General features: G+C 31.7%; 2 protein-coding genes across 6 annotated transcripts; one reads left to right on the forward strand and one right to left on the reverse strand.

Moving 5' to 3' along the window:
• Positions 1–163: 163 nt before the first annotated feature.
• On the forward strand, positions 164–8,935 carry LOC137824697 (2,3-bisphosphoglycerate-dependent phosphoglycerate mutase 1-like). 4 transcript variants are annotated; one of them, XM_068630366.1, is made up of 9 exons: positions 164–338; positions 543–798; positions 1,009–1,232; positions 1,566–1,684; positions 1,783–1,939; positions 2,144–2,245; positions 2,338–2,457; positions 2,926–2,982; positions 8,680–8,935. In XM_068630366.1, exons 2-8 carry the CDS (start codon positions 546–548, stop codon positions 2,968–2,970), a joined length of 1,020 nt encoding a protein of 339 aa, XP_068486467.1. In that variant the 5' UTR covers positions 164–338; positions 543–545; the 3' UTR covers positions 2,971–2,982; positions 8,680–8,935. The 4 variants fall into 4 exon arrangements, with proteins under 4 accessions (XP_068486467.1, XP_068486466.1, XP_068486465.1 ...); XM_068630365.1 differs by lacking the exon at positions 8,680–8,935 and adding an exon at positions 6,885–7,342; XM_068630364.1 differs by lacking the exon at positions 8,680–8,935 and adding an exon at positions 3,082–3,399.
• A 752-nt stretch (positions 8,936–9,687) lies between these two features.
• LOC137824698 (uncharacterized) lies at positions 9,688–15,118 on the reverse strand. 2 transcript variants are annotated; one of them, XM_068630368.1, is made up of 6 exons: positions 14,965–15,118; positions 12,260–12,372; positions 11,985–12,161; positions 11,465–11,563; positions 10,695–10,937; positions 9,688–10,274 (listed from the first exon to the last, which is right to left on the reverse strand). In XM_068630368.1, the coding sequence occupies exons 2-6, from the start codon at positions 12,332–12,334 to the stop codon at positions 9,873–9,875; spliced, it is 996 nt and encodes a 331-aa protein (XP_068486469.1). In that variant the 5' UTR covers positions 12,335–12,372; positions 14,965–15,118; the 3' UTR covers positions 9,688–9,872. The 2 variants fall into 2 exon arrangements, with proteins under 2 accessions (XP_068486469.1, XP_068486470.1); XM_068630369.1 differs by lacking the exon at positions 14,965–15,118 and adding an exon at positions 14,532–14,961.
• Positions 15,119–15,417: the final 299 nt, after the last annotated feature.

Here is a 15,417-nt window from a genome sequence, read left to right on the forward strand (position 1 = left end):
TCAATTAGTTGGTTGGTTTGGAGTGAATACGAGTAGCTTATGTAATTAACTCCATCAACTACTACTACTTCTACGTAAACTGCATTGCTCCACCACCACCTCGTTTTCTTCGCCACCACCCTTATATAAAAGGAGGCCAATAAATGTTCCTGCCTTTTATCTCTTTATATATATACTCTTTCACTTTCACCTTCACATATGCACTGATATAAGGGTGCTGCAGGTACTCTGAATGAATCACTTTATTGTAGAAAACAGAAGGCTTTTTGTTGCTTTTTCTCCTCCTGGGGTCATCTTGATGTTTTTGCATTCATCCTCATAGATCTGCATTTTTTTTAGTAAGGGGTGTTTAAATTTCCCAAGGATTCACTTTCTTTTCCTGTTATTTTGGCATTATTGATGATCAACAACATGTCTTCTAAGCTTGTGTGAGCTTGCTTTGTTTACTTTTCGTTGATTCAAACATGGAGGATACGTTTTGATGCTAATATGGACAAATAAATCTCTACATTCTTGATGAGTAGTTTGTTTTCAATCTACAGACAATGGCTACTGGAGTGTACAACCAAGCAATTGGGGCTTTTCAATCCAATTCTCACATCAACAATTTTAATCATCAGCACAAGTTCAACTATATTGGAAGACTGGTGGTGACAAAGGATTTTTTCAGCAGTTACGGTTTGTCAAAAAGGGATCTTCGTGTAAGTAAATGTATAGAATATCAAACATCTGTGGTTGACTCGGTATCATCCGCTTCAAGAAGCAGAACTAGTGATAGAGACACTCACAAAAAGTCAAGTAAGACAAACTCTTCTCTCAATTGACATTCAATATTGCTAGACATGTTTCAGTGTCAAAGCTTGTTCATGTGGATTGCACCTGCTGATAAAAAAAAACATGTGGATTGCACCTTGAACTTTGATTAACCATGTTTTAGTTGATTGCCACATCCAAGAAGTTGGAACTATTAGAAATCTTCTAACTGCCATTCAATTCATTCCTACTCAGATGAGGCTGCTTTGATCCTTGTTCGACACGGCGAGTCCTTGTGGAATGAAAAGAACTTGTTTACGGGTTGTGTTGATGTCCCCCTCAGCAAGAAGGGTATCGATGAGGCAATTGAAGCAGGCAAAAGAATTAGCAGTATTCCTGTGGATCTCATATTTACATCTGCTTTGATTCGAGCACAAATGACAGCCATGCTTGCCATGACACAGCACCGCCACATGAAGGTAACATGAATACTTCAAGTGTTAAAAAAGACATAACATATCCACTAAATTTCACTTGAGAAAGTTCTGAGCATATTTGTAAGCATGGCCTGTGCCTAACCAGTGCTTAACTAAGGAAGGGGAGTTTAACAGTATTTATACAGGTATCATAATCCAAAAAAGAACAGACAAATATGCTATATATATTGCAGATATGCATTTTTCTGTTGCACTGCATTAATCTGTAGTTTAAACTATTTGGAGAAATATATTCATTTGCTACAAAAATGTAGTTTAAACTATTTGTAGTTTAACTGTATTTGTCTAAACTATTAGGGATCAAACTTCCTGCAGGTGCCTATCATAATGCACAATGAGAGTGAACAAGCAAGGGAGTGGAGCCAAGTTTTTTGTAAAGATACAAAAGAGCATTCCATTCCAGTCATAGCAGCCTGGCAATTGAATGAAAGAATGTAGTAATCTTCTTCCTACTTACAATGTTTGCTACTCCTTCTTTACAACCTTGTGTACAGAATATAATCTATTTATGCCATACTGGTTATCATTTCAGGTATGGAGAACTACAGGGTCTCAATAAACAAGAAACAGCACAAAGGTATGGCAAAGAACAAGTACATGAGTGGCGTAGAAGTTATAACATACCTCCCCCAAATGGTGAAAGTCTGGAAATGTGTGCTGAAAGGGCAGTTGCCTATTTTAGAGACCAAGTATGCTCTTGTATAGATTTTTTGTGTCATGCTCTTTTTAATAAAGAATAAAACATATTAGTAATATTCTACATGTTTTTCTCCTTTTATGTTGTTATATTCTACATGTTCTGTCATTATATAATTAATAAGTCAAGTGTTATGTGTGTTAACTTTATATTGCAGCATCTATAAGAAGCTGATTCCATTGACATTATACTGCAGATTGAACCTCAACTTTTATCTGGAAAGAATGTTATGGTTTCAGCTCATGGGAATTCACTGAGATCCATTATTATGTATCTTGACAAGCTAACTTCCCAAGAGGTGATTGGTGAAGTGTTCAGAGTCATCGTAATTTCTATGTTCACATGTCATAAATAGCAATGCTTCATTTTTATTTCTCACATTTTTGGCAGGTGATTAATTTAGAATTGTCAACTGGAATTCCAATGCTTTATATTTTCAAAGAAGGAAGATTCATCAGGAGGGGAAGTCCAATAGGACCAACTGAAGCTGGAGTTTATGCCTACACTAGGGTATACACCTATGTCCCTTTTCTACTTAACTCGATTTTGCATTCTAGATAATTATTTAAGAATTGATATCTTTTACTTTGAAAAGATGAAATAGCCCTTACTCACAAGAAACAGATCTAAAGATACATTTCAAAGTAGTTTCACTATTGACAGCTATGATTTAAAACTACTACCTTATCTCTTCTGAATTGATTCTTTATAAAATGGTATTGGTAATTTCAGGTTGTGCTTCTATATTAAGCACCTTTTCTTTCTCACCAAAATGTTTATTTCCATGGCTCTTTTTAAAAAATTTCAAAGTATAATACTCTTAGAAGGTTGTTACACAAAATATTTCAGAGATGCGTATACAAATCTTGTTAGGGACAAGATATTATGTTGGTACATTATGTTCGGTTCTTCATTTCCTCAAATCTTGTTAACCAAATCTCCAAGACACTCGGTTACAATGTTATTACTCGGTTACAGCGTTTGGCTCATTACCGACAGAGGTTGGATGATATGCTTCAGTAATGTCTTTCCAAGGTTAGATAATAGATATACACACTATTCTTCTGTTTATGCTTCTTTCTTAGTGTACTTTTTCTTTTGCTTTTTATTATCATTTTATTATCTTCGTTTCAGGGAATATATATATCACACATTAATCAGCTGGATAGTAGAGTTATATTGATTATAAAAAATATGTAAGAGTTATATTGCATGGAAATCTAAGTACATCTTTAGAGTTTAAGACAGTTTCGTGCTAGTGGATTAGAATCTATGCTCCACTCTAGTGTTGTTTTCATATGGTAAAGGAGTAATTGCTTTCATGTGCCTATATAAATAAATCATTGAATTTTAGAAATATCATGTCTACTATAAATTGTAAACAGTTAGCAACATGAATTTTTACTCGACATCTTCAATGTTTTCAGGTTTAAATATATCTCCATTAATTACCGGACTTTGTGTTTATCCTTAACAATAACAACTCAGAAAACTTATCAATAAAAATATACTCATCTCAATACAAAAATGTTATAAAAAATCAAATACAAATTCCTCTCAATCTAAACTTCCTAAAAAAACCTAATATATTTATCTTAATCTAAATAGTATTTTAAAAATTAAAACATAAAAAATAATCTTAAAAACTAAAATATATTTAAAATTATATTACAAATATTTAAACAAATACATTATCATTAAAATCATTAGTTATTAATATAACAAATAATAAGAGTAAAAAAATGTAAAACACCTACTTGGGATTGAAGCAACCCAATGCATATCAGTGGAGACAACAAAAAATGCGGAATCAACTCAACTTGTTTCAGACACCAAATCGCCACTGCAAGTGACGCGGAACCAAACCAACAACACAACCCAGCACCAAATACCTCTATGGTCCAAAAATGCAAACACATAACCTAAAAATGAGACAATGGAAAGAGTAATCAACGATGACAAAACAAAAAAGTGCAAGCTCCCTTGAGGTCCAAAAAATCGAAACCAACAAACGAAAAAATACAATGCGACAACGGAGATAGCACAACATGATGTGAGAGAACATCGAAATAAGAAGACCAAACCCCAACCAGCGACGGCGAAACTCTCGCACCACCTACCACTGCGACCAATGTCATCGGCACTCCAAAGAACCCAACCCCAAAAACAAAAATGAAAAATGTAGCAACTAAGATTGTACACGACACAACGAGGGAGAAGAAGCGGCAAATGTCTAGCACAACCCACCACCACGACCAACATCACCATAGATCGAAAGAACCAAAACAAAAATAGAAATGCAAAGAATCATGAGTACGCAACACAAACGAGTGCGCGAGAGGACAATGAACGTCACAACGCGAACCTGAAATTTTAAAACAATAAATATCACATCGATTTCCCCATGCAACCGATTTTATATGTGTTTTTCTTTTTTGTGATTTTGAACATATTACATTGGTTGTGAGTACAACTGATGTAATATCTGAGATAACGGTTGAATTGTTTTCAAAAGATTTTCACAAAAGTTAGAGTCATATTGAAAACTAATAAAATCAACTAATTGTTTTCTTCGTTCAACCAATTATAAAAAGCACAACAAGCATATATTCAAAATATAAACCATTTTTTATGTGAATTTAACCGATTAATTTAAACACATAAAAATGTAAAGCAACATATAAACAGATATCAGAGTGAGAGAGAGAATTGCATAGGAGATTTATATTGGTTCACTTTTACACCAAGAGATACATCCAGTTTTCAACAAAACCACTAAGAATTCACTAAACCAAACACAAAGTTTTACAAAAGAGACAATCAAGAGTATTGATCATGAACCCTACAAGAAACACACACTCTTACTCACACAACAAAAAATTGGAAACTCTATTTGAATCCACTACAACAATATACAACCTGAATAAAGGTTTGAATACACCTGAATTTTTACATAGGAAGCACACTAAAATTACAAATCGAGAAAAACTTCTTTGCAACACAAGACTTATCCAATAAGCAAACTCAATCTTCAAAAATGATTTCAAAACTTTTTGTTTTTCTCTCTTATGAAATTCGTTGTTTTAAAATGATAAGATTACATCCTTATATAATGTAATAATGATTGCAAAATCGGTTTGATAATTTAATGAAAACAGTTGTATCAATTAAAATCGGATTGGTTAATATAACATAATTATGTTAAAGACATTTAATTTATTTTGAAATAACTTACTTTTTTTCTTTTAACAGAAGAAATTAATAGATTTTAAATTGGTTCTTTTGTCGAAATAACTTGTCGATTTCACTTAACACTTAACAGAAAAAACAAAATAAGAAACAAAACAGTTTTAAATCTTTAAAAACTTTAAGTATTTTCAACCTATTGATAAAACAGTTTTAAATCTTTAAAAACTTTAAGTATTTTCAACCTACTGATATGATAAATCAATCTATTAAAAATTCTTACTATAGTCAACCGACTTGAATAGAAGTAATTTTAATTGATTAAAATATGAATCAACTGATTAAAAAATAAAATAGATTTAGAAAAAAAAACTTTTTAAGGAGATAGATTATGAAGTGCCTTGGATCATAATGTAATGCAAAGTTACACATCAAAATCTACCTAAACACACACACAACTTGAAATCTTCAAGACAGATTGATTCATAAAAGTTTCTTGGTAAAAAATATTTGTCATAAATTACAAAAAATATCATTATGTGATGCTTTACATCGATTTAATAGCTTGTTGTAATATATGTATTTTGCACTAGTATATAGCACATGTGTAATAGTTGTATTGTCTTGTATTCTTCTTCTTCATCTTGTTTCCTTTATATAGGCCTTTGATGATGATTTATGCTTCATCATATTAGTTACGATATGGCTTTTATGAAAAACTTTCTTAACTACATTGATTTAGCATTGTATCCCTTTATGTGTGTTGACTGGAAGCTTGACATGCAAGGTCTAGATTACATTGGAGCTTTTTACTTCTCTTTGAAAGGAAAACATTAAAAAACATGTACCGATAATAAGATTTAATTTCATTTTAAGGCATAACACATTTTCTTTTGATTCCGTTTTTATGTTCTAATATGAATGTTGTAAGATATATACCTTTTTTTTATATAAAAACTCTTTCTAACTAAGCACATTTCAACGTATATGAAAGTTTATTATTACTACATATGTTTTCCTTTAATATTTTCAAATCATTTGTTGTTACGCCTTTGATTACACAAACAAATTAAGCATAAGTAAAGAACAACAAATAGATCATTTGGTACTGGTAACTTCCACTCGATGGTTTGGTGCACTTAAGCTAGCATAAAACACATATTAAAAAGTTCATATCATGCACACACAAACACACAAACACATACACACATATATGACTGATCTTCAACAAATTTATATTAAAGAGGTGTGGCAGGTTAAAGGGAATACCTACCAGCAGATTATATACAATAAGCTTTCCATACTCAATTATGTGATCTTTGCAACAAAACCTCACAAAGAAACTCTCAAAGAAACCCCCAAAGAAACCAAGAAGGACAACCAACATAAAGTCACAAAAATCATAAAGTTTTGTCTTGTAGTTTTCTTTCTTTCTTTCCTCATCTTGGAACACAAAAGAAGGAAGGTAAGATCAATAATTTGGAATTATTCTAAGAAGATATATCTCACACCAAGACAACCAACAAGCTCTTCAAAGTAAGTGAGTGATCTTCCTATACACTAAACTTGAGAGTGTTGAGAGACTTTCTTCCAAAATACACACAATTTCTTTCTTTCTTTTGTGAGGTTTTCTTACAACTTTCTTGGAACTAACTTGGCTTATAAAGCCATCATTCTCTCTCGTGTTTTCTTTTATCTTTATTAAAATATCTAGGTTATCCTCACCAAGCTCTTCACCCATGGAAATGCAGAAGGTAGAAGGTGTATGAAGAAAGAGAAAAAGAACAACTAGCTAAGGAGAAAGAAGAAAGAACAATGAGTTCCCAAGAAAGGAGACAAAGAACCTCCCACTTTGAAGATGAACATGAACATGACTACTATGGTCTAATCATACAAATTGAGGAAGATGTCCACTTTCAATGTGCATCTCCTAAATTGTTTTGGATCCCATACAATTGTACCTTCAGTAATTTGAAGGAAAAAGTGTGTACTACTTTTGGACGATCACACAACAATGAACAAGTTGTACTACCACCAACCTCAACACACGGATCACAATCTAATTAGGTATGATGCTACTGAGATATTAATTGATATCCTTGTATCTCAAATGTTAGCTTGTAGGTCTTAATTTCCTATTGATACAATTATTGAATTGCATGCTAAGTTTACAAAGACTACAGAAGAAATTATGATGCTTCTAAACCAACCCATTGTAAGCTTTTCCACAAACCCCAACCCCATTGTTCCATCGAAATAATACTTTACTTCGAAAAATTTATCCAATGAACTACCATAATGGAAACTTGACATAGTTATTGTCTAACCTACAAATGTTGCAACACTAAAATAATGACAATCCAACACAATTAGTATTTCAATCAGCTACTTCATAGCATAACAAAAGTACTACAATATGGAGACTATAAACAAGTCACAAAATCAATCACTTACGTACGATTTGAGTTGTTAATAAAAAACTTGTCCACAACTCAATACAAATGAAAATTGACACTCATGTCGAACAATTGATCAATCGTTGGAAAATGATTGAACTTTTCACCCACATGTGCATTGTGTAGCTTGAACAATCATGGAGAGAAATTGAATTGTTTGTCCAAACCAAATATTTATGTAGGTTAACACCTAATGAAATTATTCGTGACATACAAAACTACCTATATCGACAAACGCAATATAACAAGATCTACACTTGAATGAATGAGTATCCATTTGATTTCAATTATATTTATGTTTTGTCAATTTCATGTATTTTATTTCCAAGCACCTTTAACTCTAAAATAAACTAAGTTTTAGTTAATCTTCGCTAAATATTTAAATTTTATTTATTAAATACTAAGGATATATGTATTGTTCCAATAAGCTTTTCCATATATTGTCATTAATTTAAATTATTCTTACAAATTTGTAATATTAATAATTTAAATTTATGTAAATATAAATTAAAATTAAATTTAATCATAAATTTCAAAATTAGATTTATTAATAATAATTTTAATAGTTTACATGTATTAAAATAATATTTTAAAATTATTATATAAACTATTTTAAAATATATTTTAAAACAGCTGCATAGAAACCAGTTTACAAGAAACAAGTTTACTCTCATAAATAAAATGCGGAAGGATTTACTCCAGAATTATTTTTTTTCTGTTTTTTGGTTTATTCAAGAAAAAAAAATTCAGAGAATAACATTTCCACTAAAAGTATTTTAATCAGAATTAAAAAAAAAAGAGAAATAAAAAATTACAAAAAGGAAAACAAACTATTTAATGAAAGAGAAAAAGAGAATAATGGAGAAAGAAAATATAAATATTTGCATTTTGAAGAATATTTTATTATACTCGTATTTGCTTACACAATTATTATTAGCCTTGAAGTGTTTTCCTTATATAAAGAGAGTTTTTACAAACTTTTTGTATTGGTAAATTTGAAAGTGAAATAGAAAATGCATTTTAAATAGTTATATTTAGAATCTATAATTACATTCTCAGATTGAATGTTTTCCATTAATTTGGTAAAAAGGGGTGGAAATAGAAGGTTCTTGAAAACTCCTGCTTATGGTCACTTTGGAAGAGAGGACACTAACTTCATCTGGGAGGTGGTTATGTCTCTCAAATGGGAGAAGTCCCGGGAGTAAGCTTCTTTCCCATGAGGGTTATGATGTGTTGGTTCGGTTCTTTAGATACTTTCTTGCTAGAGTTATGATGTGTTTCTTCCCTTTTCTTTTGGGTCTTGTTTGCCTTTCTCTATCTTCACTTTGTCTTACTAATTTTACAATCTCAGAGTTCAAAAATATTATTCTGAATTGTTGATGTAAAATACTTTCAATAAAGTGATTTCCTATATTATACAATTCAAAACTTATCTCATTCTCTTTAAATATTGATTTTCTAGAAAGTATTATCCAATTACTGTACAATTAAAAAAATAACTTTGAAAAACAATGTCAGATACCTCCATACATTTTATAAAATGAAAATGGAAAATTGGTCATTTAAAAATAAATATAAATGTAGGATGCAGAAAGCAAACGAGGAAAAGAGAGAGAGAAACGTTTTCTTCGTATCAGCACTTTATTGTACTGTGATACAAGAGGATTCATGCTTTGAACGGATAGAGTTCATAAATACAATTAACAGTAATTTTCCTACTACATATCTAGTGTCTATAAATCTCTTACCCTCACTCTTGGTAAAGGTTGTTAGGATAGACATGAAAAAGGTTTAAAGCACACGAAGTCAGATACTAAAGTTAGTTTAAATAAAAAAGTTAACTAATTTTAAATACTACAGCCTGGTTAAGCACACGTAATCAGATACTACTGCTGATTTGGATTAAAATACGTTATAATCTTAATTAATTTTATGTAAATGTACGTTTATCATTTTTACTTTGCACATATGATTTCTTTTAAAAGAAATGATATTGAGTGAAGAGTAATATAAACCAGCTTGCTGTAAATAATTTGTCCATCCAGGAGGGATAGCAAAAAAATGTCTACCACAACAACAGCAGCAAAACACTACTAAAGGCACAAGAAAGCATTCTACGCATGTTTTATAGGGAAAAAGCTAGAATTCCCAAAAGCAAAAACATCTGTGATCACGTTAAATCCAGGGTTAACAAAAGGTCACTTGATTCTAACTTCAAAATAATAATGACACAGCATCTTGATTGTGTCTGTATGTTATTTCAAAGGAATCTAATTTCTCATTCTAATCTGCACTGGTATTTCTTTCTCCTTCACTAACCAAGCTTTTATGGTCCGGGTTAATGATACCTGTGTCCACCACGAGGTCAGGGGAAGAGTCTAGTTTCTCATTGTCCGAACCATCAGTATTTGAGTCTAACCTAGTAGAATCTAAAGAAGGAACATGATTTGGAACTGATGATGGGGAGTTTTCCCTAGTCCAGAAAGCAGGAATCTTCTTGTCATCCTCTTTCATTCTATCAGCATATTTGTTTATGTCAAATCCTGTATCATCATTCCCACCAAATGCAGTTTCAAGTTGGTCAAAGTCAAACAAATCCTCCATAATCTTCTTGGTGTTCTGATCATCAGAGTATGCGAACTTGACTTTATTATAAGTCTTAGGCTCTAGTATCGGCTTTACCATCTACAGCAGTACATATTTATCATCAGACAATGTACAAGATTAATGATGAAAAGTATTAGCAGCTATAAATAAACACACTAATTAACAGGTTTTGAAAAATTTTAAAAATCAAATGAAGATGAAAACTTGTATTCTGTCCATGACAGACAAATAATAGCTTGGATCCAGAGCTTCAATTCTGGACCAAGTGGACTCCAATTTTCATCTCATCTTGAGTGGCTAAAATACACCTGAAACAGAGTTTCTCAACAACAACAAAATATCATTTTTGGACTCATTTTAGTCTAGAATCTAAAGTATTTGCATCACATTATCAACTTGTGGTTTCATTCAATACTTCACCAAAACCAAAAATAGATATACCGGACTTAATAGATAGCGAGGCACTAATTGTGATAGGAAAAACTTTCATTTAATTACCGTGAAAAATGGTTCAAAGAACTTGGGTGCATTGTAAAGTATTGCCAGACCCAGGCGTTCAGGATAATGTTCTTGTAATACATGGGCAGTTTCACGTGTCACCTTTATTGATATATGTGACATATTGAAACCCTGGAAGTCAATCAACCAGACCATTTGTTCTTGTTCTGGTGGAAGATTAAAAACAGCATTCTCCATGCAGTATACCAAATATTTAATTTGTCCTTTAGTTGACTTTGAGTTCTGCACCCAAAAAAGAAAGAAAATAAATTGAAACATGGATAACATTCCTCTACTAAAACAATAGCACTTTAATCAGTTATGTAGGCACAATCTATTAAATCTGATCTCTGTCTTAAAGCAGGGAGCATAAGAGTGTTTTCTGATGGAAATAATATAAGTCAGGTTTGAACAACTTCAAGTATGGTATCAAAGCCTGTGTAGTCTACAAGTCAAGCCAACTGAATATGTTGAATCCTACGTGTCCAATTCTACTTTAAATTCAATCCATTTCGAATATGGTATCAAAATCTATCTAGTCTTCAACATGGATCACCAACATATGTTGTCTTGCAAACTTCATGCCCTAGATGTTAAGTCTTTGGGCATGAGCGGAGCAGAATGTTAAAAGAAATGAAACCTGAGATGGTAGGTGGACAAAATATGTTTGAATACATCCCTCATTCGCATTCTTCCCTATTAACTTATTTTGACAACTGACTTAGATAAACATGTCATGCTAGAGATTAGAAGTGATTTTCAGAAGATACCTGTCGACTAGGTCTCATTACTAGGACAGTTCTCCCATGCTTGTCAATATAATTTGATCTATATATTTTTCCTGTCTCTGCTTCATGAGCAACATCTTCCTGCATCAGTAAAATATATACATCGAATCGAACAACTTTTATCAAAAGATAATTACAGAAAGAGTGATGGTTTGACATAAATGTTCAGATCACTAACATTCTGGGTGAGTCAGTGAATAAATGTGTTAAAAAAAAGAACTCGTCAAGACAAATATGGTATTCAGTACAGTAATTCAGGTAAGATATTTATCAGAATCAGATATAGCCACCAAGGCAAATGGATCCAGTTAAGAACCTTTAATAATGTTTATTAAAGGTAACAAGAGAATAGATGCAATGCGACACAAAATACTCAGGTCAACATAACTATATAGAAAGATTTTTTTACAAAATACCAATACCAAGAAGGACACATCCCTTCCCTGCTATGCATTACGCGCAAAAAGTCAGACAACAAAAATGAAGAAAGGCAGCTACTCACCCAGCGGATTTCTTCCGGTTTGTATTCTTGTCTCCATTTCAGGGTCAGTTTCAACATTTTAGCTGCCTTCTTCACATTCCAATTCCGTGCCCTCAAATACCTTGAGATGGAGGCATCAGAACAAAAAATAGATGCCTTACCAGACTGTGGCCCAATTAACCTTCTCACCTCATTGATCTAGAAGGAAGTAAATTACTATGAGATACAATGCTCCTTTGCTCAAAAGGTTACAGTTTAATATTTACAAATATTAAGAAAAAAGCTACTGGACATACCAATGCCTGCTGTTCTGGTGATGTTAACATTTTCTCCTGGCCGATAGAGGCCGCTTTCTTTGGATCCACACTCATTGGTCTGGTAGACTCACACTAAATGTCAAGATAAAATACTGCAAAAGAAAATTCCAATTTATCTAAGTACTAACCCATCTTTCCAAATAATTACAGCTAACCAGAGAGCTAGAAACAAAGCTACATTATTATCCAATAGCTCATCACGCAGACAGGCTGTTATTCTTGTATAATTACAAGCTGTAAAGAACAAATTTTGTACCACTATTATAGCTAAACTTTTATGGGGCCAATGTAAATCCATGGGAGATATTTTTTTACCTTGGTTCATTTGTTAAAATGTCACCATTCATTTATAATTACTCAGGAAAGTTAATTTATCAGTTAAAAATATATATTGGAGGTTAGTCGTAAATTTAAATAATACAAATACGACACAGAACAGGAAAACCATTTAAAATTACAGGGACATAGCACCGCTAGAATACGACAAATAAATTAACATAAAATGAAAATAAATTAAATATAAAAAATTGGAGCAAAACCACATTTTAGCAAATGGGAGGGTGATGGGAACCCAAAGCAATTAGAACTACAAAATAGACCATTAGGTTATAACTTCTAATCTTGCCTACAATAGAGTTTTCACTTGATTCACCCCCATATGCTCATGTGAGAGTGTGTGATGGAACCAACTAAACTAATTACTAATTTTCTTAATTCCACTTGGGATAGGAAGAATGACACAACAAAACACTAAGAAAGACAAAGCTTCATTGTAAAATATCAAAGTATTACCATAGTAGCTAAGTATTACCAATTAATGATAAAATATAGATGGATGAACTGAGTTATAGACAACATTGGTTCATATGGGTTTAGAATCAATTCAACATGTCTGGCCTGGAATCAATATTTTTTAAGCTTGACATTTCTCTATCTGTTTCCGTCTGTTTATTTTCAAACAGAAAGGTACATCCTATACGCGACATCAAGCAAATTGGACCATCCAAATACCCTAGAAAACAAAAATGCAATTTAATCTTTACTATTGAGAAAAACTAGATCTACTATGGGTAGGACTTCGGCATTCTACAATTAAATTAGAGTTACTTTACTTTCTAAATTTCACTGATTAAATTGTTACAATCAGGCCTAGTAATAATACTAAACTTCCTATTTGTTTATTCACCTATAGTCAAGGAAAATTGTAATTTAAAGTAATCACTTGTGAGAGAGGATTTAAATATTGAATAAGCAATCTCAGGTACTAGCCATCCATCAATCAAACTTAAACCATGTCCTTCCATTGACTCTCTTTGATTAGTACATTTCTTTCCCTAAAATATTAATCAACATTTACTTCATATCTCATCAAAAACCATTTGCTCATAAAGGACAGAAGTACTCTGCAGCAGGTTCGAGAGAATCTTGATAGACAAGACTTCAGCTTCTAATCGACACTCAGAAGAGCACAAATTACTAAACATCTAATCCTTGTTACATCTTTCCAAAAGGTTTAATCTTATGATACATGCATACGGGTATCAATTAGAAAGCTAAGATAAATACTAGAATTACGTGGTGATATCATGTTTCTTAAATTTAGGATGTGAGTAGTACAAGGTATATAGAACAAGAAGAGTCTTATCCCACTACTACTAGCTGAGATTAGCTACATGAATAGTGAATAGCACAAAATCATTAGACTTGATTAAGGACCAAATTCTCATGCATATTATTCATGATCAAACCTTTCTTTATAATTTTCATAATTCAAGCTTAAAGTTTATATTATTATAACAATGAAAATAACAATCGTAATAATAATAATTATATATAACAATAATTATTATTATATAATAATAATAATAATAATAATTATTATTATTATTATTATATACGCACACTTTTCAGACAAAAGTAAACACCACGAAATATTGACAGTAAAAATGACAAAATTGTGAGGCGATCACATGATTAACTTGGTAAAGTTGAGAAGATAGCCTTTTATTTTTGTATTTTAAGCATTAATCATTCGAAACACAACAAAAGGTTAGCTTTTACAAAATTCTCATGATATCTCACCTAAGTTGGGACAAATTCAAAAATAAAAATTACAGGCAAGCTAACAGCATCTCCTACAAAGAGAGTATCTTCTGTATATAGTACAGAAAATATCTTGAAGTGAAAATAAAAACCAGTACAGTTCCTGGGTTTAATAGATGATTTAATAAAATTTTCCGAAACCACAAACCTTCCCCAAATTCAAAAGGTGGTTGAACAGGTAGATCCAGCTATGCTTCGTATTCAAACATTATAGGGTCAATCAAGATTCAAGCACAAATGTAATAATATATTGAATAAATCGAACCACGTAGCCAATTCAATCACCAGCACGGTTCTATAAAGACATTGACAAATTCCCTGTTTCATCCCTCAGTAAAATGAAAATAAATAAATAAACAATCCTATAGTTGCGGAAAAGAACCCATGCGCACAAAGTGATATTTTTCATGAATTAAAGACAAAGTTTAATCGAAATTGATCACAGGGTGATATGGAGGGTTCAGATTCGAAAATCCAAAGGAGATTCCAAGACTGATATAATTAGAAAAGGGATTTGAAAGAATGTGGAGTCGAAAAGGCACGAAAGAAGGAAGTGAAGAAGAGTAAAGTGGGTGACTTACCTGAGGATAGTGGTGGGAGATTGTAAAAAGTCAACCCTGGTTCTTCTGTTGTGTGTAACTTTGGCGAAATGAGGAAAAAGAAAAGGAAATGGTTTTGGCGAGAGTGTGTGATGTTGAACAGAATCCATCTGATGACCCCACGTGTAAACAACCCATCCACTGTCCATTTCTTTCCCTCTTTTTCAACTAATTACCACATCATCAACTAAATTTAAAATAATAAACAATTCATTTATGTAACATAATATTAAATTAATAAGTTTATAAAGAAATTAGTTTATAATTAATAAATTTTATTATTATTACATATTTTTTATTATTTTTATCTATATATATTATTTATATAGTTTAAATTAAAAGAGATTTACCATTAACTAATATTACATTATGTCCTGTCAAGATTACATACTAAATTACACATAATAAAAAAATCATTCTAATATTAGTTTAAAT

The sequence above is a fragment of the Phaseolus vulgaris genome, chromosome 8, assembly GCF_000499845.2.
Source record: "Phaseolus vulgaris cultivar G19833 chromosome 8, P. vulgaris v2.0, whole genome shotgun sequence".
NCBI lineage: Eukaryota > Viridiplantae > Streptophyta > Magnoliopsida > Fabales > Fabaceae > Phaseolus > Phaseolus vulgaris.

Excerpts from the sequence above, each read along its gene's own strand:
- LOC137824698 (XM_068630368.1), bottom strand. The coding sequence starts at position 12,334 with ATGAGTGTGGATCCAAAGAAAGCGGCCTCTATCGGCCAGGAGAAAATG. Across the intron at positions 12,162-12,259 it reads CACCAGAACAGCAGGCATTG|ATCAATGAGGTGAGAAGGTT; the intron begins GTATGTCCAGTA and ends ACTTCCTTCTAG. Across the intron at positions 11,564-11,984 it reads AACCGGAAGAAATCCGCTGG|GAAGATGTTGCTCATGAAGC; the intron begins GTGAGTAGCTGC and ends TTACTGATGCAG.
- LOC137824697 (XM_068630366.1), top strand. The coding sequence starts at position 546 with ATGGCTACTGGAGTGTACAACCAAGCAATTGGGGCTTTTCAATCCAAT. Across the intron at positions 1,233-1,565 it reads CACAGCACCGCCACATGAAG|GTGCCTATCATAATGCACAA; the intron begins GTAACATGAATA and ends AACTTCCTGCAG. Across the intron at positions 1,940-2,143 it reads TTGCCTATTTTAGAGACCAA|ATTGAACCTCAACTTTTATC; the intron begins GTATGCTCTTGT and ends ATTATACTGCAG.